At 54.4% G+C, this 19791-nt stretch overlaps 8 protein-coding genes across 8 annotated transcripts; 5 read left to right on the top strand and 3 right to left on the bottom strand.

The window, feature by feature from the left end:
- Positions 1 to 1245: 1245 nt before the first annotated feature.
- QBC33DRAFT_528791 (uncharacterized protein) lies at positions 1246 to 1964 on the top strand. Its single transcript, XM_060427082.1, has one exon. The coding sequence runs from the start codon at positions 1449 to 1451 to the stop codon at positions 1728 to 1730; it is 282 nt and encodes a 93-aa protein (XP_060286857.1). The 5' UTR covers positions 1246 to 1448; the 3' UTR covers positions 1731 to 1964.
- A 2582-nt stretch (positions 1965 to 4546) lies between these two features.
- Positions 4547 to 5803, top strand: QBC33DRAFT_445741 (uncharacterized protein; the record flags this gene model as incomplete). Its single annotated transcript, XM_060424342.1, has 3 exons — positions 4547 to 5330; positions 5419 to 5679; positions 5751 to 5803. The coding sequence occupies 3 exons, from the start codon at positions 4547 to 4549 to the stop codon at positions 5801 to 5803; spliced, it is 1098 nt and encodes a 365-aa protein (XP_060286856.1).
- A 3431-nt stretch (positions 5804 to 9234) lies between these two features.
- Positions 9235 to 10502, bottom strand: QBC33DRAFT_276622 (uncharacterized protein). The gene is made up of 5 exons (XM_060423219.1): positions 10272 to 10502; positions 10127 to 10179; positions 9956 to 10029; positions 9471 to 9805; positions 9235 to 9332 (listed from the first exon to the last, which is right to left on the bottom strand). Exons 1-5 carry the CDS (start codon positions 10321 to 10323, stop codon positions 9322 to 9324), a joined length of 525 nt encoding a protein of 174 aa, XP_060286855.1. The 5' UTR covers positions 10324 to 10502; the 3' UTR covers positions 9235 to 9321.
- Positions 10503 to 10682: 180 nt separating this feature from the next.
- QBC33DRAFT_528781 (EPL1-like protein) lies at positions 10683 to 13299 on the top strand. Its single transcript, XM_060427081.1, has 3 exons — positions 10683 to 11253; positions 11368 to 12138; positions 12199 to 13299. Exons 1-3 carry the CDS (start codon positions 11080 to 11082, stop codon positions 12928 to 12930), a joined length of 1677 nt encoding a protein of 558 aa, XP_060286854.1. The 5' UTR covers positions 10683 to 11079; the 3' UTR covers positions 12931 to 13299.
- Positions 13300 to 14384: 1085 nt separating this feature from the next.
- Positions 14385 to 15446, top strand: QBC33DRAFT_576290 (glycoprotein endopeptidase 1; the record flags this gene model as incomplete). Its single annotated transcript, XM_060430901.1, has 1 exon — positions 14385 to 15446. One exon carries the CDS (start codon positions 14385 to 14387, stop codon positions 15444 to 15446), a length of 1062 nt encoding a protein of 353 aa, XP_060286853.1.
- Positions 15424 to 17506, bottom strand: QBC33DRAFT_528776 (Snf1 kinase). The gene is made up of 3 exons (XM_060427080.1): positions 16565 to 17506; positions 15835 to 16408; positions 15424 to 15769 (listed from the first exon to the last, which is right to left on the bottom strand). Exons 1-3 carry the CDS (start codon positions 17290 to 17292, stop codon positions 15722 to 15724), a joined length of 1350 nt encoding a protein of 449 aa, XP_060286852.1. The 5' UTR covers positions 17293 to 17506; the 3' UTR covers positions 15424 to 15721.
- A 231-nt stretch (positions 17507 to 17737) lies between these two features.
- Positions 17738 to 18213, top strand: QBC33DRAFT_512378 (Spt4/RpoE2 zinc finger-domain-containing protein; the record flags this gene model as incomplete). The annotated part of the gene is made up of 3 exons (XM_060425903.1): positions 17738 to 17818; positions 17872 to 18125; positions 18183 to 18213. The coding sequence occupies 3 exons, from the start codon at positions 17738 to 17740 to the stop codon at positions 18211 to 18213; spliced, it is 366 nt and encodes a 121-aa protein (XP_060286851.1).
- Positions 18214 to 18332: 119 nt separating this feature from the next.
- Positions 18333 to 19633, bottom strand: QBC33DRAFT_528772 (domain of Kin17 curved DNA-binding protein-domain-containing protein). Its single transcript, XM_060427079.1, has 2 exons — positions 19490 to 19633; positions 18333 to 19394 (listed from the first exon to the last, which is right to left on the bottom strand). The coding sequence occupies exons 1-2, from the start codon at positions 19581 to 19583 to the stop codon at positions 18484 to 18486; spliced, it is 1005 nt and encodes a 334-aa protein (XP_060286850.1). The 5' UTR covers positions 19584 to 19633; the 3' UTR covers positions 18333 to 18483.
- Between the last annotated feature and the right edge of the window lie 158 nt (positions 19634 to 19791).

The following is a 19791-nucleotide window of genomic DNA, read 5'->3' as shown; positions in this document are numbered from 1 at the left end:
GTTTCCATAGAAGAAGCAATCGAAGCTCCATCTCTTGGGCATGCGGAACAGGCGGCTGGGTCAAGTTGGAACGGCTTGTTTCCACAGCAAACTTACCTCGACGGGATGTATACACTGTAAGCACTTGTCAAGGGTGTCAACCTAGAATGAAGGGCTAATTACCGAACACCGTCATCCAGCCCTCCAATCTTCAGCAAAAAGCACAGACCCTGTGGCTTGTCTCAGAAGGCTTCTAGAAGCGATTCGGGTCTTGGCACTATGATAATCATCCACTCGGGGGAGAAGCCTGGGAGAGTGAGGGTGTCGTTGTGCACCTATTAAGTACATGCGTAAGGAGGGATTCGTTAGCCATGATCGGTTTGCGGTTTACAGGAACATTACTGCCCCCGCAAATTGCACAGGTCACACAACACGAGTCACGGCTCTGCTCGGTGTTCCTAGCAGTACTAGGCCTATTCAGACTCCTTCCGTGCAAACCTAACCTAAGGCGGACGAGAAAGGTAAGGCTTGGGGATGGGTTCGGTGACAAGCCAATAGTTGGCAGAAAGTGGTTATTTAAGACAAGACCGAACATGGCCTAGTTCTGCGACAGCCCAAGTCCAAATAAATGATCGACAAATGGCGTCCTGCTGGGCAGGCAGATCCACCAGTGTTGGGGGTGGATATGAGGAATCAGTGCAGACAAAAGAAATATGATAGCTCACCTCCCTGGTGATGAGGCGCCTGCCAGGTCGATCCTGCGTGCAGCTCAGTGTAGTGTAGGCAGACCATACCTTACGTCGTATGCTAGGTGCATAAGCGGGCACCTATGGATGTAGGTATGCACCTAGGTGTAGCTACCTAGGTAGGTGCATACCTAGATAGCTTATTTTCTACTCCTACTATACACAAACCTAGAAGCCTCTAGCAGACGGTATGGACGAATTGTGCGTATTTGGTATTTACTGAATGGGTGACGGATTTGAACGCACTGCCGGGCCCCCAATGCTGAATCGTAACCTGACGTACCTACATAATGCAGGTACTTTAATTAAGAGGTTCAGAGTACCGGAGTTCTTAATCTGGTACGCCTGGTGTAACCTTAAGAAATACCAATCGTTTGTACCGGTTACTTGGGCTCCACTGATCCAAGACCCTAGGCGATTCCGCGCAGCGTCGGTCGCAGCACAGACAGGGATCGACATCGGAGCTCGCAGCCCTGAATTGCTGCTGGCTGACGCCATCCCTTTCTCTCCTGGCAGCTCTGCAAGGATTAGGACAAGAATGGCATCCTCCTTCATCAACCAACGGAAGAACAGATCGTACTAAAGGAAAGGGAAACCCTCACTGCTCCGCAGCTATCCCGACCGAGAAACTTGCCCCATCCGTTTCCGGATTGGTGATGGCTGGCCCTGAAACATCGGCCGAGGCCGAACAGCCACTCTCGTTGGTCCCCGACGAAACCTAACATGTTCGCCCCATGGGAAATGACGAAACTGCGCGCCCTTTTCTCTTGGAATTATACCTGTTTAACCTTGGGGCTTGGACTTGGGCATTGGCTATGGAAGGTACCTAAGCATTGCCCTACCAGGACTAACGAAACCTACCAAAGGGGAAAGTTTGCGGAGCCAGAAACACACGAGTCAGGACAAGGGGCACACCAGGAGCAGCGAGTGCGGCAGACGCACGCTGGAACTTGCGATCCAGCGGACGCATTGCAGCTGATGTCGCTGTTGCACGGCACCTTCTAGAACCCCAGACTCCATAGCGTAGGTACCGAGTGAGGGCAAAAGGCCGGTTTATCCAAGAGTCCATCCAACCATGGAAGCCATGCGGGCAGGCATCAATCCAATTGGGTCCGTCTTTTCCTCCTTAGCGGAATGCTTTACACCGTAGACGTCCCGTCGATGTTCTCTCTTCCTTTTTTCTCCTTTCCCGTCAGGTCGGCTCCATCGTGTGTCGCACACTCGGAGCTAATGGTATAGCAAATCCAGCCCCAAGTCAGCTTCCCGTCGCTGACATGGAAGGCATTATTACATATTGATAGCAACGGCATGCTGGCAGGGCTCTGGATCACGGCACAAAGGACCCGGAAACCGAGACTCCTGTCCTGTCTGTAGAGACAGCGGCTGACGAGAAAGCAGTTGCCTGGTGCTGGGTGATCGGGCCTATTATTATTTTGGGTTTATTTTCCATACATTTATTCGCACATGATTTTTTTTCTTCAGCTACCATAGTACGGGGTGCAGAGATGCTGGTGTGCTAGCGTACCTCTAGTTGCCCCTGAGATGCAGGAACATTAGGGCGAGAACTGGAGGGCTCAACCTGCAAGGTACCGGGTACCCAACCTGCGCGGCTTTTACATAGCATTCGTTTTCCCCGGCAGAGAGGCACTAGTGTAGCAGAGCATGGGGTCTTCACTTTCGCAGATACGTGGTAATCAATTACTTACACGCTACCGTCTTCCGGGGCTGCTTGACGAACTCGTCGCTACCTTAGCTATGAGATCTGGCTGTCTCATCGTAGTCAATCTTATTTTGTTTCACTTAAGTTCAGTCTACCTTTACCGCCTATCATGCTTTTTGGTTTTGTTTTCGTTTTTGGTTTAAAGGTTTAGGTATTTTATCTCACAAGTCTCTTTTTCCAGGCGGGGGACTCTTGCGAAGTGGACTTGAATGTATATATGTACATACATACATACTTGCCCCACCGGCCCACATCAGGCGCCACATGCCATCGACCTGGTACGTTGTAGACCTTCCTAGGTTCCAGCCCCTGTCGGCCAGAGCTCCGGCACTGGGGGTCACCGGGGGAGCTTGGGAGAAGGATGGGGGGCGTCCCTCACGTCAATGTGTCGAGAGTGGGTGTTCATGTGTAGACCCCCCTGCTCTTGCTTCCCTCATTGCCTGCCCCCTGCCCTGCTGCACATTCGCTGCAATTTCTGGGGAGAAGCAAGCAAGTATACACACACCCCATACCTGCCACCCGTCGTTCCCCTTGGAAAAACAGCTTAGCAGGACCCATGGATGTGTGTTTGGCTCCCAACGTAAGGTACTACTAGTCAGAAGTCAGAATGGTCACCTGGGTGGAGCCACCACCAAATACCTTGCCTAGGTATCTCCTCCGATCGATTAGAGGTACCTTCCCTACCATACCTTAATTAGGTTCTGTGTGCCCTCCTCACCCCTCCGGAAGCTTCGAACTTTCTTTTGCGACTTCCACTCAGTACGGCTTAAGACGCCCTCTTGCCCGCCTAGCTCCAGGACATCTGCCCTACTCACCTACCGATAGCATTATCCGTCCCTATCATTCCTGGCCGGCCCTGGGCATAGAGCTTGCCTGTGGCTGTCTCCCAACCAAGCTGTCTCTCTCCATCTCTTCCCCCTTCCCTCCCTCCTCTTCTTCTTTCTATACCCCCTCCTCGCGCCATCTTCGTGCTCTACATCCCCGCCGGCCCCCCCACTTAGCTCTCAGCAATACATACGACGGCATACCTCACACTGCCTCCCTCTTACCCCGTAGGTTGACTGCCTTGGCTTCCCCGGCCTTGCTGCCCCTACGGCCGACCAGTGTAAGGCCCGTTCCACTACTCGCAGCAGCAGCGAGATCGGTCCGTCCAGGTCCCCTTTGCCCATTATCACCATCTCCAAAGATATCGCCTACCAAGACGGCTCGCGCGGCGTTGGCCTGATTAGGTACTTAAGACGTAACTCCGACTACTTCGATCGCAAAGTGTCGTGCAAGGCGGATACCAGAACTAAGAAGACGAATCGGATGAGCTTATTAGTTAAGCACAAACTCTACGGCGTACAGACTCTTCAACTAGTCTCTGAGGCCCTAGATCATGGTGCGGCTTTTGCTACGCTGAGATAGGCTTGTCATGCAAGTCATTCAATGCGCCGGCATCCAGGATACTCCCGGTTCAGTTTGCGCCGCTTACCCACTCCTCCCGCCCTTTTTGTTTCCCTGCTCCGGCCCTTCGAGCTTGTTCGTGGCGACCCTTCGACCACACCAATAACCTCCTCATACTTTCTATCGAGGCATAATTCAAGCCTCTGGAGCGCTACTTCTATCCTTTGGCCGACAAGGCTGGCTCTCCTAACTTAGCTGAACCTTACCGGCTGTCCTTTCCTCTCCCTCCTGCGAGCTACAATAAAAAAGCAGAATTATTGTGCGGTGCGCCCAACCAGAGCCCACAGTCCTTGTCCCTCGACCCGCCACATTTGTGAGCTCGGAACGACCCAAAAAAAAAAAGGGCCTTTCTTCTCTGACCTGCCTCGGCATATCCATACTTGGAAATACTTAACGACCACCTCGAGCCAAGACGCGCAACGACGCCTGCGGAGATACGACCGCCCCCAGAGTCGCCAAGGCGCATTGTGTAACCCGTCGAGCTAGCTGAATATCACTTGGCCTGCCGAACGAAGGACACCGGTCGTGTGACGGTCCAAACTAGCCCTCGGTGGGCTTGCGGCTTAGGGCGTGAAGCGCCCAGCTCCCTCCTCGGGGTATGGACGACAACAGCCGGTCCGACAACAACAGGCGAAGGAGACTGAATGCGCCGCCTATGCCTCACGCTTCTGTTCGGTATGCCGAGGCGCTGCATGACCCGTCGCAGCAGCAGCGCCGGTCCTATGCCGGATCCTCAACGGATAGGTTCCGTCCCCCACCCCTTAACCCGCCGGTTTCGGCGACGGCGACGGGGCGGGGGATGAGCGGCTCGGCTGGCTACAGTACCGGCTACTATCAAGACCCGACAGCCAGCCAGTTCCCTCCAACCGCTATGCCCCCTGGCGCAATAGGTTACCATCAGTCGCCCGGTGAATACGGCCAGACAGATGCACGGCAAACACAGGGCTTTGGCGCCAGCTCATACAACCCTACGACGATGATGTATAACGTGCAAGGTGCCGCGGGAGCACAGAATCCGGCCGTGTACGATACGAACCAGCAGTTTTCCTCACGGCAGCCTGCAGCGATGCAGATGATGCCTTCGGACGTCGGCACCTCCTACTTCCAGAGCGAACCAACCAATACCGCGGCTGCGGCATCCGGCATGCAGCCGCAGGCGGCGTCGGCCTCACAGCCCGTATATCAAGCCTCGGGCATGTCAAGCTATTCCGGAGGTATCCCTTCGATGGGGGGTATCGCTGCGCAGCCCAGCACAGCCACAGAAGCCGCCATGGAGGACCAGGAAGGCTCTGAGCCAGCAGGACTCGAGCAAGCGTGGGCAACCTACCAGAACGAGCTTAGAGGGGTCTTTCGGAGCATACAGGACGGCGTGCTGGCCGCCGCCAGCGAGTCACTTCTTAACGTGTCGGACTGGCTCCTCTCCCATGTGTCCGACCTGGGTGCGTTTCCCCCTTCGCTTTGTGGCGCTTCGCTGCTGTCCCTTCCCTCGGGGAATTTGCGACGAGACTGACAACCTGCCTGATACAGGGCTCAATACAGACAACCAAAGCCTCCACAGCGACAGGATAAAGCTATGGGATGACTTCAATCACGCATGGCTAGCTATCCTTCAGCGCCAGAAAGATATGATGGAGTCGCCGGAACCGCAGCTCCAACGTACACAGACCCTCATCCCCCAGGAAGGCCTGGAAAAGATGGGCAAGGAGCTCGTGAGACTGTGCGATGGAATAGAGCGTCACGGCCTCGTCGATTACCAATATGGCGTCTGGGAAGAGCAGATCATTTCGAGTAAGTTGGGCTATCCAGACTTTTCAATCATCGTCCAGGAAGAGGACTTGGCTAACCTTGCCCACATCTAGTTCTTGAAGAATGCCTTGATCTATACGAATCGTCCGATAATGCTGGAGGCTAACGATGTACCCGTCCGCGAAGTCTGTAAACGGCCCGACCCGTACAGCCTGCTGGCCCTCCGGTTTTCGCCCTCCCATGTTGGCTCTCTCAACGCCGTTCTGCCTCAACGCACGATGCTTGCGCTGTACCAATATCGCGTCTGATTTCCTTTAGTTTTGCTTTAGACTCCAGCCTGGAGTTGGTAGGCTATGCTGTCTTCTCCCGCTTCATCGGGCTCGCAGGCTTTCTGTGGCAGCATGAAACATGAAGGAGGTACAAAGACCATCAGTTTTGGTCCATTCATCAGCCCCGCCCCCTTTTTTTTCTAACCTTGCAAGTCAACAATTTCTTTTTTTCCTCTTTTCTTTTTTCTTTTTTTTTTTTTTTTTTTTTTTTTTTTTTTTTGCATTTTCCCTTGCATTTTTTCTCTCGCCTCGGTTATCGGTTTGTGTATGGGGCTCTGGAATAGGAACCAGGGAAGCTGGGAATTGCTTTCCGCGGATGGATGGATGGGCAGACATGCTTGGCTGACCTGCCAGGAATGGTAATCTCCGCCCTGGAAAGGAGTTCGGCTGTGTCTCGGAGGATAAAGAGGAGATGGAGTTTCCTACGACAAACCCGGCGCAACGCGAAGAATCGAAGACAAAAAGAAAGATAACTTAGAAATCGTTTATTACCCCCTCGCGGGGGTTGTGGATGCGTTTGGTCAACACATTTCTGGTACATAAAATTGGGGAACGCAATGGCCGTGCTACTACTGTTTGCCTGGTGTACTTGGGTCATGGGGCTTAGAAAGGAGGGAGGGGGGAAGGGAAGGGAAGGCGCCTTGTATGTGTACATAAGTCATTCTTCCTACATACCACCTACTACCACCCGCCTTGGACGGGCAGCCAGGATTCACGGCTACATGGCACGGCTTGCGATGACACGGCACGGACCCTGGACCGGATTGATGCCCATGTCTTTCTTTGCTTTTCTTCACCGTGTGTCCAGCCTTCCGGGTGGGCGTTTCCCAGCAAACCATCTAGTCTCGGCAAGTAGCAGGCCCGGAAGAAGCAATTATTGTTGGCCGTGTCTGTGGCCGCCATCAAATCATAGACCTGTCTCGGTGATTGGACTCAGCTGTACCAGCCCAACGGGTCGTCAGGCGACATGGGGCCCGCGGAAGACGGGAGATACGGAGTGTTGGCAGTACCCGACACTTACACGCCAGTGTATGTATGTATGTATGTATGTGCTTCCACGTCCCTCCAAGGGATGTATACGCATACCTTGGCAGTAAGTTGATTAATCAAGGCAGCAGGCAGTTAGTTGAAAGTCAACACGCCACGGACGGGAACTAATGCAGCTGTGTGGCAACTCCCTTCAACCAAGATGTCTTCAACCATGGATGATGCAGGTTGCTTGTCAGTGCGAACGCGCAGAGTTACACACATACAGCTGAGAGTTTTTTAGGCCCAAAAAAAGGGTAGTTCCGGTACTAGCTCTTAGAAAGGGCCGTGTCACCGGTCGATCTATCACGCTGCAGCATCTGGGGGGCAGCAGGCTACTGCAGGAAAACAGATCACATCACATGCCGCCGAGCACTGCAAGTGCAGGTACGTTAGGTGGTCGTGCAGCTCAGGTTGCGGGTACCGTTCGCTGACAACTGGAACTGCGGTTCCCATCCGTTTGGCGCCCGGTCCCAGCTCGACTGAGAAGTGACATTTCCGCAGTGTACTCGGTACTGGTGGGCTTCCTTGGACTGCCTCTCTGTCAGCTGGGCTACCCTACCTATCTGTGGTGGCGGTGCCAGATCAGCGGGATTCAGATTACGCAGGTAGGTGTTTGGGCGGGGGCGACGAAGTGTAAGCACAAGCCACACCCATCCCTACCGCCAGACCCGAGACCCTCCCCAAAACCCAAACGACCTGGCAGGCTGCAGATCCAATCTCGGGGAACCGAAATCTGATCGCATGTACTACTGTACATGCATTTTCTGACCTGTCAATCCCCCTTGAGCCTCGTTACTTGCTTCAACTTCTCGGGCACTACTATTACGGCATCTTGGAATTACTAATTACGCGAATTACCTAGGTCAATCCCCGATTCTCACCGGAACCCAACCCGCCCTATACACAGCAATACCTACTATATGCACGCCTTGACAATCCGGTGGTACGTATCCGTCCTCCCTCATCCATCGCTAAGAGACATGATCTATCCTGCAATGCAGATCGATTGCAAATCACCCGCCGCCGACAAGGGTCAAAAGCTAAAACCAGGGTATCTGGGCACACACTAATCCACTAACCACCTTACCACAGAGCTGGGTGTCATCACATAGATGACTATATGACCTGTCACATCTGCCCACCAGCCCCGGCCTGACTATCGACTGCCGCGCAAGCTCGCTTAGCGGACGCGCTGGGTCAACGACACCCCCTTCCTCAAAAGGTGCCAACCCTAGCGACCAAAACAAGACACCGAGGATACCGAATCCGGAAACCGAGCAGCTAACTCAACATCATGGGGGACTGCCCCCCAAACAACCCCCCGCCCCCCCACCCCCCAACCCAACACGACAATATTGGGTGTTTTAATGGGACGAGCCATCATCCCCCGCCAGTTCGCACCGACAGGCCACACCGGTGGCACCGTCACCACCACCATCACCACCACCACGACGCCCCTCGGCGACCTTTCGGAGATTTACGAGCCAAACCCCAGTCAAAGGATGATCATAAGCAAGCGGTCCCGTTGAACGGGGGGGCTTGACATGCACGAGTTTCCGAGCTCCCGTGCCAGAAAGAAAGGGCATATTATCGCGGTTGGGATTGTGCCAACTAATGTCCCTCTCTCTCCTTGTACGCGGCCCGACTACTCCCACCCACACATGTCCACTAGTAACGGGACATGGAGATTTGGGGACGGGTGGAAGTACCAAGTACGTACAATGGAGCTGCTCGAGCCGAATTTGAAAGAGGCATTGGCTTGGTGTGGGTTCTGCACAGGCTGGAATCACCGACTCGCAAATGGCATTGTTTTAAGGGGGTTGGCATGTTGCTAAGCGCTTCTGGTGGCCTTTTACGACATATCTGAGAGAAATCCGCCCCCCGCGCGGCCACTCGGGCCCGACAAACAGAACCCTGGCTAACTAAACAGGAATCATCATGCGGCCGCATGTGGCATTCGCTCAAATCCCGAGTCGGCGGCAGATTGGCTCTTTCATGGTGCGGAGAGACGCAAACCTGCGTGTATTGTACAAGTGCAGGTAAGTCGCAGTCACGGGAGCGGACACAGAGGCCTGCATCGTGCGGAATCGATATTCATTTGCGGGAGCGCCAAGCTCGCACCCCAATTGGATTTCGTTTTGATCCGTTTGCATGTCTCATCATCAAACGCTGTCCTAAGGCTCTGCCGGAGGGGGGACGCATCGAGTAGAAGTCGACGCTTGCCCCTGAACCATGAAAGACTCGCTCATAGTAACAATAAATGAAGCTGCCCTATAACCCTTTTGTTGATTCCAGTGGTATCTTCCATTGATAACGCAACTCCCGCTCAGAACTGGTCTAGCACACGAAGGGGTAAAGAACCCGCTGGTTAGCAATGCAAAAACAAGACTCGCGCCTCATCGCCCAACTCCTGAGCGCCGGTTGATTCAAGCCCCTTATCGGGGAAACACGGGGGCAGAGGAACGGGCGACTTACCTAGCGTCATGCTCATGCTCACGTCGGTATTCTCAACCATCTTGGTGAACTCCTCGAAGCTGATCTTGCCGTCCTTATCGAGGTCGGCCTCCATGATCGTCTTGTCGACGATCTGCTGCAACTGCTGGTCCTTCAGGTTGTTGCCGACCATCATCTTGAGCACGATGAAGAGCTCCCCGTTGCTGATGTAGCCGTCGCGGTCAATGTCGTAGACCTTGAAGGCGAACCGCAGCTTCTGCTCCTTGTTGCCCTTGCTCGAGAAGGCCGACAGGCCCGAAACGAACTCCTGGAAGTCCACGTCGCCGCCTCCGTCCTCGTCGAAGATAGCGATCATCCTATTAACCCCGCCGAGGACGACGTTGTGTCAGCCAAATGCCGTTCGTTCGAAGCGTCCCCCTTGCTACTTTCTTCTTCGCCCTTTTTTGGTTCAGGGGTTGCGGGAGGGGGCTAATGTGATCGTGGGGAGGGATTGTGCTGCTGCGAACCTTGTAGCTAGCGGATTCGAGGATATTTGCGGCAGGCTGAGGAATTCATCCCGCTCGATAGTGCCCGAGTTATCCTGGCGGCAGGTATCGCTGTCAGTATTCGACTGTATTCAAACCCGCGGTCTTTATCTCCCCCCCCCCAAATCAGCCTCGGGACTCGTGTGAACGTGCCTTATCAAGTTTCATAAACCGTTTCCTTAAGCGGTCAACCTCATCTCGGTCGACTACATCAGCGCAGCATGCGTTAGCCGGTGCGAAAACGACACGCCAACCCGGGCGGCGGGATAGCCGACGACGGGGGCCAGGGAAAACGCACAGTTGGTGCCCTGGACGATGTTGTCCAGGACGGCGCTCGTGGTGTTGCCCATGGCCGGATATCGAGTGCCTCTCCCAAGACTAAAACACCCCCAAAAAAAAACTGCGGTCTCACAATAACCCCCCTAGGTATTGTCGTATCGATGTCGTTGAAAGAGGGTGCTGGAACGAACGATCTCGGCTCTGGGTATTCGACTTGCTTGCGGATTCAGGTTGGTAAGGCTGAGAGGTTCATCTAGGCGGCTGCGATGCGTGGGGCAAAATAAGGGTCATAGCACGGGCCAGAACACCCCTCATGGCTGCCAATCAGCGCAGGACAAAGAACAGTGGAAACCACGTGACCTGAATAAGTAAGTGGCTAGAAACGTGCCGTTCGTGCCTAATAAGTGAGGGGATAAGAATCAGAGGAAAATGGCGATTATGGACAGATGGAGCTATCGGCCTTTGAAGCAAACGTTGAAAGGATTTGGTGAATGCGCTTGGCCGTGGTTTGTTTTTCCGTTTGTCGTTCTGATATTGGACGCCCCTTTCTGTTTTGGGGGCAATTTCCAGGTTAATGACGCTCTTATCTCAAGAGTGGTCCGTCCTCGGTTCCTTTGGCCAATCGCCAGAAAGCACCATCCTAAACCCCCCATCTCCAAAGCAGAATTTTACGCGCAAACACAACGTCACCTCATCGAGCAAGCAGACTTTGGCCATCAAAATACCGAGAACCACAGCGGTTTTCCATCAAAAAAGTCGGACACTCTCTTTTTCATGGTGTGCTTTATGAATTAGGATTTTTTTCTGGCGGATTTTCCGCAGGCTTTATGCCGTACCTATCCCCGTTTTCCGCCATGGCGACCCGCAAAGTCCGATACAAGAAACTCAACATCAAAACACCCCTACCGGTCCTACGTGAGGATCAGATAGATCCGTCTGAGTATGAATCACTGGCTACCGAGACCCAGATCGCGACCGGAGTCGAGCAGGCTGAGGAAAATGTGAGTAAAAAGTCATCTCTGCCTGACGTGTTGGCATATCACGTGGCAATGCACGTGCCACTCTTGTCCTTTTGGGGCATCCAGACATATCTTGTGCTAACGACGTCGCAATAGGAATACCACTTGCAAGCCGCCTTAAATGGTGCCGGTGCGAGCGCAGCAAATGAGATTCCTGTGCCGCCACCGGTAGCAAGCACGCTTGACTATGGCGAGCTTTACCCCGTTAATTTCTCAAAGACATCCGCCTACATTCGGTTCTCGCAGACTGTCGAGGAATGTATCGGCTGTCCGTACGACATGACCGAGGACGATGATGTCTTCTTGAAGTCGTACAACCAGAAGCGAGCCGCTTCGGCTCAGCTCCCCGAGGATGACTTCGAAATGATCATGGACGTATTCGAGGACACGGCGTACATCAACGCGCCATTCGCATCGGTAGACCAGACAATAGTCCCCTATGACGAGATGGTCCAGGGGCTGCATGAGCTGGGGTCAACCAAGCTAATGTCCTACGTCAAAGACATTTATGAGTATTGGAAGTCGCGCCGTCAGGCCTTGGCAAATCGACCGCTGCATCCGACCTTGAAATTCGAGACTCATCAGGATAGTGATGATATGGACCCTTATGTTTGTTTTAGGCGGCGAGAAGTACGGCAGACTCGGAAAACACGAGCCCGAGACGTGCAAAGCGCCGAGAAGCTCAAACGTCTGCGCCGGGAACTGGAAGATGGTCGTCAGCTCATCGTATGCTCCCATGAGCGAGAGGTCCTGAAAAAGGATATGCTCGACACCGATCGCCTCATTTTCGAGCAGAGAGCTCAGCTCAAGGAGGCCAAGGTTCGTTTGGGTATCAAGACCGACGACGACGATTTGGTCAACCAGAAGGTAAATCAGCCCAAGTGCGATGAAGTCGTTGAAGTTGTTGCTGACAATGAGCAATCACAGAAGAGGAAGCCGGCAGACGCACATCCTGCTCGGCCGCCACCTTCCAAAGAGGCTCGTCTCAACTTGTTGGTCCCCAATGGTCGCTCTGTGGAGGCAGATCTGCCACAATTGGCCGACAGGATCAGTGAGAAGGAGAATGAGTTGCGTGCCGATATCGAGATGAAGGTCCTGAACCACAGCAAGTGGAACCAAAACCACGTGGATCTCACTCGAGACCCACTATCGCCGGTCAAGGGACAGATGCCAGATCTGAGCTTCAGGGCGGCGCAGACTCAGTACCTGATGACACCCCCGGCGTCGGCATCGTCCGAGCACGTGGAGGAGCCTACCCCAATGGAGTTGGATAGACCTGACAAGGCGCCGGTCTTCGCCTTCCGGGGACTCCCTCATGACGACCCGTCGTCGAGCGACGTGCCGGCGTTCCGTCGCCGTATCGGGCGTCTGAATCGATTATGGATCGACCGCCGCGGCCTGGCAAGCCCACCCCGAGAGCAGGGCGAGTCGTATTCGGACCGTTGGAAATATGACCAACCCTCAGACGAGGAGGACGAGCAGCCTGTGTACGAGGTTGATCCGTTCGACACGCGGGCGTTGAAATTCCGAGCCTCGATCCCGCTGTCGAATTATTTCATGAACCGCGGGAAGCCGGTACCGCCAGAATTGGTGACATCGGCCCGACAAGGGCTCCCGCCTCCACAGGCTCAACAATCTCAAGCATCGGCAAGATCTTGAGATACCCCGGAGTTGTGTGTGTTGCCCCGTTGGCAGCACTACTCTCGTGTATAACCGCCCTACTCCCAAGTCTATTAGCATTTTAGCGATTCGGCCGGTAAAGGAATATGGCCTGGCAGGGGCGTTTGGTTGTCGTTTAGTGTAGATATAAGAAGTGTGGCTCGTGTATAAGGTGACGGAGTTGGCGGCTCTCTCAAGGTTCATCGGAGGCAGATAATCTGCTCCTTCTCCTTTAAATGCGGCATCCCGTGGAGGGACTAGTCCTAGGACCTAGATGCTAAGATGCTCAGATTAGCAGCAGCACATCCATGAGCTTCAGGCTCTCGATGAGGCGGGGAGGAGACAAAAACAATAAAAGAAATAAGCCCCATTTTCACAATGTCTAACATGTGAACATCCCCAGAACTATGCAGCTGGGTGTAGCTCTGGTGGTTGTGGGATAAGGTAGCGGTAGTGTTGCAGAGGGAGAATGGCTTGCGAGAATTGGCGCCGAAAAGTGGCAACTGCGGGGAGTACTCACTTGCCGGTTCTGCGCGGTGATGTACAGAAGTGATCGAGTGGTGCTCTATGTGCAACATCGCGTGATATAAAAATGGCACTGCTTAGTTGTCAGCATTCTGGTCCTGGCCAGGAAGGCGATCTTACCACAGAGGAGCCCTGTGAGGCTGGCGGAGGCTCCATCCAATATATCTGCTGGGGAGAGAACGTACAGATATCAAGACGTAACAATCATGACTGTCGGGAAAAGGGACAGGTAGCAGGAATACGCCAGGGCGGAGAATAGACTCTAGTGGCTATAACAGGTAAATAACGGTGGTCCTTGGAAGTGTGCTTGAGAAGGCCTGGCTTACAATGGGTATTAAGATGGCATCGCCGGTGAGGTATAAGGGCGTAGGTGGCGCTTATGGCGAGTGAAATGGCTACCTGCATTCCATGACGACGAGGCTGCAGGTCTAGTGAAGCTGCCTGTGTGTGCCATTGTGTGTCGAGACAAAGGTTGGATATTCAGGATGGCGGGTTGAAGTGTGAGAGAGAAATTAAAGCGTGGGCGGCAGAATCCAGAATCCCGACCGGTATGACGGATCGGTGCAGTGGGGTGGAATTGCTTGGGTTATTTTAGCGCCAGGTGGATCACCAGCCACTTTTTTAAGGTACCCTTGCCCAGCCGGAGTTTAAGCGAGCCGCAATACTTCAGCCCTCCAGGACCATGGGATGCATTACCCCTCAACCCCACTATGAAGAACTGCCTTGGGACAGCAGTAACCTCCATAGCTTTTAAGGTACCAATACATCATATTATCTTGGTTGGACGCCCATTGAGATCTACACCAACTCTTTTACCACAAATCTTGCAGAGTTTGCCTAACTGCTCTCAACCTGAAGAGCAGTCCCTGTTTGTCTCTTCTTCTTATCTTAATATTTCCCCAAGGTGTCTGTCAACTCATCTCCCCACCATGGACAGAAAAAAGCGTCGCATCGCCCTGGGTTGCGAGGGCTCGGCCAACAAACTAGGAATCGGAGTGATCGCACATGACTCGGAATCGGGCGAACCAACAGTGCTCTCCAATGTACGGCACACCTTCGTATCCCCTCCCGGGACAGGGTTCCTACCCAAGGACACGGCCCAGCACCACCGAGCCTTCTTCGTGCAGGTAGCCCTGCAGGCGCTCCGGGACGCGGGAGTCTCCGCAGCCGAGGTCGACTGCATCTGCTACACCAAGGGGCCCGGGATGGGCGGGCCCCTGACCTCGGTGGCCGTGGCGGCGCGGACGCTGGCCCTGCTCTGGGGCAAGCCCATGGTGGGCGTCAACCACTGCGTCGGGCACATCGAGATGGGGCGTGCCATCACGGGGGCCGACAACCCGGTGGTGCTGTACGTCAGCGGCGGCAACACGCAGGTAATCGCCTACGCCGAGCAGCGGTACCGCATCTTCGGCGAGACCCTCGATATCGCCGTCGGCAACTGCCTGGACCGCTTCGCCCGGACCCTGCGCATCAGCAACGACCCGGCCCCGGGCTACAACATCGAGCAGCTGGCCAAGAAGGGCGGGAGGGTGCTGCTTGACCTGCCCTACGCCGTCAAGGGCATGGACTGCTCCTTCAGCGGCATCCTGGCCAGGGCCGACGAGCTCGCCTCCCAGATGTACGCCGGCCGGAAGACGGCGGACGGGGCGCCGTTCTCGCCGGCGGACCTGTGCTTCAGCCTGCAGGAGACGGTGTTCGCGATGCTGGTCGAGATCACCGAGAGGGCGATGGCGCACGTGGGGAGCAGCCAGGTGCTCATCGTCGGCGGGGTTGGTTCCAACGAGCGCCTACAGGAGATGATGGGCGCCATGGCGGCGGACAGGGGCGGTAGCGTTTACGCCACCGACGAGCGCTTCTGCATCGACAACGGCATCATGATTGCGCATGCTGGCCTGCTCGCCTACGAAACGGGATTCCGGACACCGCTGGAAGAGAGTACGTGCACGCAGAGATTCAGGACTGACGAGGTTTTCGTCAAGTGGAGAGATTGATATTAGTTTCAATCTATCTGGATACCGCCGCGATACGGTCATAATTCGGCGGCATGTCACTACTGCCATCCAACTCCGATGTTCTATGGCCATTCCATGTTGCTCCGTCATCGAGAAGCTTGGTCGGTGTTTCACCAGATGCAAGATCGAGCCTGGCCACTCCCAAAAAAAAAAAAAAACTCCTCGTCCCTTGGACAAGACCCAACCACTGCCCACTGACCATACTTCCCACCGAGCTTTGCAAGAGAGGAGAGGGGATAATTCAGCGTCGCCGTTCAGCTACTGTCGGCAGTAGTCGGTTTGTAGATGATCGTTGTGACGTACTGCGAGGTCAACGTTAGTCTCTCTCTTGGATTGACAGCCGGAATCCAACATTGGGCAAACAAACCTTGTTCTTATATCTTGTCGTTGCCGAGACTGCGAGTACGTTATTCTTGATGCTGCTGGTGGCCAGATGGTTCAGCACAGTGTGGTTTGGCATGTTGAGGACGCTGTTATCATCCTTAATCAGCGTGGCGGCATTCAAGATCGGCTTGCCCAGGAAGCCAGGGAGGCTTGGCGGGGTTGGGAGTTTGTCAGTCGCCGAGACCGCACTGTGATAGAGAGATGAGTCCTCTGGTTGATCGAAGTCGAGGAGGTATCTGGGTATCTTGGCTGAAAATTGGTCGACCGGAGACACGATCCTGTCCCGTTGCGGCTTCTCTTGACCGTCCACCGATGGTGACGATTTGGAGGATACCGGCTGGGCATTTTTGCCAGCGGCGGGTGCTCCGGACGCCTCCGGTAGCTGGGGCGGGATATCGTCGGGATTAACCTCGATATAGTTGACCAAGTTGTTACCAAAGTCAACCGTTGTCGGTAGATCTGGCGAGGTCTGCATCTGCCCATCGACCAGGAAACGTACGTGATGCGTTCCCGGCTGGATGTGGATAGTGGCTGCAAATACACCAGGTCGACCTTCGCTTGAATGATACTTCTGTCAGCGACCATGCACTCCTAAGGTTGAAATCCGAAGTTTTCACTTTTCCGAAGTTTTCACTTTGGGCTTCATCTTCACGTAACGTATTGGAAAATCCACATCCGTTCCCGGCGCGGAGACAAGGGTCGTAATAACTCACACTGGCAACAACCGGGTCTTGCGATTCCAGTGGAAGATTGTTCCCGTCACATAGACCTTCTCTCCTCCGCGGAGCCACTCCAATCTAGTCGGGACGGTTGGCCTTGTCTTGTCCACGCGGAGCTCCTCAGAATCGTCCTCATCGACAGTGGTCGAGCTCAGACCCGATGACCGGCTCGGCAGTCCCTCGTGATCCAGGCTGTCGAGCTCCTCAAGGGGCAGACCGGTGTCGGCTGGGGCGATGATGGGCGATCCCGGAGTGTGGATCTCCTCTTCGATGGGGAGGGGGAGGCGCGGAGGCCTGGGCGGGTACATGTCTTGTGTGCCGGTGTGCGACATGGCGGCGGCTTCGAGGGGGATGGAGAGTGGTGATCGGGGGGAAGATGGCGAGTTGCGCGAGTTGGGTACAGCTACGGGTTTGGTAGGCTCATCTCTGGGCGGCTGTGGGGTTACCTCGACTGGTTTGGCTGAAGTGACGGAGCTGGCCGGGGTCGAGGATGCAGAGGAGTTGTTGAGAGAGGCGACCGGGCGTGCCTGAAGAGGCTTTGAACGATTGTTCGTGGTAGTTCCCTGTGCTTGGGCGAGAGAGGGTTCGGGAGGAGCGGCGACCCGTTGGTTGTGCACAGGTATGGGGTGTTTAATATCGCGCTTCACGGGTTTAGGAGAGTCATGGTGGTTATGCGTTTGGGGCGCGGGAAGCTTTGAGGTTGAGGAGGGGTTATTCCCCATCTTTCGGTCGAAAGGAGGAGGTCTGGGAAAATGGGGACAATGGAATCAGAATACAGGATTTATCAGATCATGTTGTGGTTAATCGGACAGTTGTCGAGAGATACTCCAAAGTAGTATCTCATTGCAGAGAAAGGGGAGCTTCAAAAGGTTTGGGAATGTTAATCCAATGATTAATTAACATTTGAGAGAGAACGTTTGACATGCGGCTTGGTTGATAAGGAGGCAATGGCCCCCGCCTTCCAGTCAGCATCCAGTCCCCTACCTATCAAAATCGGATTATTGCATGACTGCCCGCCAAAGCTTTGACCTAGGCTCTTATTGGGTCGTGCCACCCCTCCAAGTCAAATCCCTGGTGCGGATCTCTCAGCCTCATCTTTTTGTTTCTTAGCCTCGCGCAACTTGCCTTCCTTCCCATCAAAGCTACTCCTTTCTAACAAGAGCAGCCATGTCCGAAAATTTCATCACGCCAGGGCAGCAGCGCCATCTACGCGCATGCATGGTCTGCTCCATCGTAATGACTCACACGGTTAGTTGAATCAGCCAACGTTGCTCTTGCTGCCGCTAATCTGTGGTGGACAGCGATTCCGACAGGAAGGATGTCCAAATTGTGAGGATTTCCTCCATCTACAAGGCTCGGCCGACCAGATCGACATCTGCACATCTCAAGTATTTGAGGGCGTCATCTCCTTGGCGAATCCGGCTAGGTCGTGGGTTGCGAAATGGCAGAGGCTTGATGGATATGTCAAGGGAGTCTACGCGATCAAAGTCTCGGGGCAGCTCCCAGACGACGTACGGACTACGCTCGAAGAAGAGTACAGGATTCAGTACATACCGTAAGTCCCCGGTTGTCATGGTGTGCAGGAAACTGAACAAGGCTAACTCGTTCCCAGGCGTGACGGAAGTGTAACTGAGGCGGACTGAGAACGGCCAGTTCTTACAGGGGCTATCGTTTACGGCGTTTTACGGCGCAGGAAAGGGCGCTTTCGGCGTGAGGGGGCCAAACAGCAGGAGAACAGCATATCCGAGAGGCGCATATATTTGCAGTTGTCATCTCGCACGTCGTCATTTTCGAAAATAAACCTGGATCCTTGAATTCTACCTGGTATCATGCGAGCAGTTACTGGTACCTCTAGATGACATAACCAACGCCAAACGCCTCATAATCGTAGCATCGCTCTCCCGTGGACAGATTCAGGTTCTCTGTTTCTTTTTCGGCGGTCCTCCAAAACCGCGTGCCTCCCTTCCTCGTTTCCTCTCAATCTCTTCCCTCATAATCCTCTCCGCCTCACTCATCTTCTTGGGCTGCTCGATCTTGGCCTTCTTGGTGCCTCCCGAGAACGCGTTCTTGAAGACATTCTTGGTCTGCGGTTTGACAGCCATCTTCAGAGACAGGGGCTTCGATGGCGCGGCCTTCTCGGTGTCCTTGGCGCTTTCTTTGGCCTTGGAATCGAGCCCGGCCGCCTCCCCCGCCGCTCCTTCGGGCGACAGGTCCTTCAAGGTACCCTTATCCGAATCTTGCTGGGCCGGATTTGTTGGCGCAGTCGCCGCCTTAGACCCAAAAGACAGTTTGATCTTCTCGCCTTCCTGGCGCACCAGCTCTCGCGCTTCCTGCTCCTCGTCATCTTGCGGAACGCCCCGTAGTTCTGCGTCCTTTTGCGCCCGGCGGATCTGCTCTTGCAGGAGCATCTGCTCTCGCTCCTCGTCGCCTCTGTCCTGGAGTTCCTTGCGCCGAAGAGCCTCCTTGCGCTTTAGAGCCTCGGGCGAGTCGTCGATCCAGGCAATGAAGATCCCGTCGTCCTTCTCTTCCACGTGACAAAGGCCCTCCCGACCCAGGTGCTTTGCGAATTCTGTGAGCGAGTTCCATCTCGTGGCGTTGAGGTGGATCGCCTCTTTGTTGGCGATATAGGTCTGGTAAAACTTGTTTATATGGATCGCCTTCTCTCGGTGCCCCGTCTTCAGCAGCTGGATGAAGTCGCGCACGAAGCCCTTCGAATAGTCCTCCTGGACGGCCTTAAAGTTCTCTCCCGCGGCTAGGGCTTTCCGGGTATGGCTTTCGCTCTGGCAGTGCATTTTGAAGCCGTTCTCATCGCGCATTTGGTTTTCTGGCAATACTTGTCAGCTCAGCTCGATCAAATGTTGCCTGAACGGGGAGGAAGGGGGACGGGGAGGAAAGGGGGGGGGGGTGTCTCCTGCTTACCACAGAGCTGACAGTACCATCGCAATCGCTGGAGCCCGCGGCTCTTCATGCGATTGCTGAGGTACTTTGTTGAACCAAATTCTGCTTTCCCCATTTTGACGGAGCCAGTTGAGGATATCGAGAGAGACTAAGTTGATAATGTGGATGCGGAAAGAGACTGTCTGGGGTCTGGATTCTTGGACTGATATCGCGATCCCGATAACATACATGGCCTAGTCACGTGGGGCCGTGGGGGTTCACCTTCTTTTGCCACTCAATTCGGTCAACCCGAAGACTTGAAATCAACCCCCCGTAAAACATGA

This window comes from Phialemonium atrogriseum (genome assembly GCF_030411735.1).
Source record: "Phialemonium atrogriseum strain 8032-3 unplaced genomic scaffold QBC33scaffold_4, whole genome shotgun sequence".
Taxonomy (NCBI): Eukaryota; Fungi; Ascomycota; class Sordariomycetes; order Cephalothecales; family Cephalothecaceae; genus Phialemonium; species Phialemonium atrogriseum.
The sequence above is the reverse complement of the archived record's forward strand: the minus strand, read 5'-3'. Positions and strand labels throughout refer to the sequence as shown.

Bases quoted from the DNA above. Each gene is read 5' to 3' on its own strand.
- QBC33DRAFT_528791 (XM_060427082.1), top strand. From the start codon at position 1,449: ATGTTCGCCCCATGGGAAATGACGAAACTGCGCGCCCTTTTCTCTTGG.
- QBC33DRAFT_528776 (XM_060427080.1), bottom strand. From the start codon at position 17,292: ATGGGGAATAACCCCTCCTCAACCTCAAAGCTTCCCGCGCCCCAAACG. The intron at 16,409-16,564 runs GTGAGTTATTAC...GTATCATTCAAG, and splicing joins AAGACCCGGTTGTTGCCAGT to CGAAGGTCGACCTGGTGTAT. The intron at 15,770-15,834 runs GTTTGTTTGCCC...TTGACCTCGCAG, and splicing joins CGACAAGATATAAGAACAAG to TACGTCACAACGATCATCTA.
- QBC33DRAFT_276622 (XM_060423219.1), bottom strand. From the start codon at position 10,323: ATGGGCAACACCACGAGCGCCGTCCTGGACAACATCGTCCAGGGCACC. The intron at 10,030-10,126 runs GCACGTTCACAC...ACCTGCCGCCAG, and splicing joins GGTTTATGAAACTTGATAAG to GATAACTCGGGCACTATCGA. The intron at 9,806-9,955 runs GTTCGCAGCAGC...CGGGGTTAATAG, and splicing joins TCGAATCCGCTAGCTACAAG to GATGATCGCTATCTTCGACG.
- QBC33DRAFT_528772 (XM_060427079.1), bottom strand. From the start codon at position 19,583: ATGGGGAAAGCAGAATTTGGTTCAACAAAGTACCTCAGCAATCGCATG. The intron at 19,395-19,489 runs GTAAGCAGGAGA...AAGTATTGCCAG, and splicing joins ATGGTACTGTCAGCTCTGTG to AAAACCAAATGCGCGATGAG.
- QBC33DRAFT_528781 (XM_060427081.1), top strand. From the start codon at position 11,080: ATGCCGTACCTATCCCCGTTTTCCGCCATGGCGACCCGCAAAGTCCGA. The intron at 11,254-11,367 runs GTGAGTAAAAAG...ACGTCGCAATAG, and splicing joins TCGAGCAGGCTGAGGAAAAT to GAATACCACTTGCAAGCCGC. The intron at 12,139-12,198 runs GTAAATCAGCCC...GAGCAATCACAG, and splicing joins ACGATTTGGTCAACCAGAAG to AAGAGGAAGCCGGCAGACGC.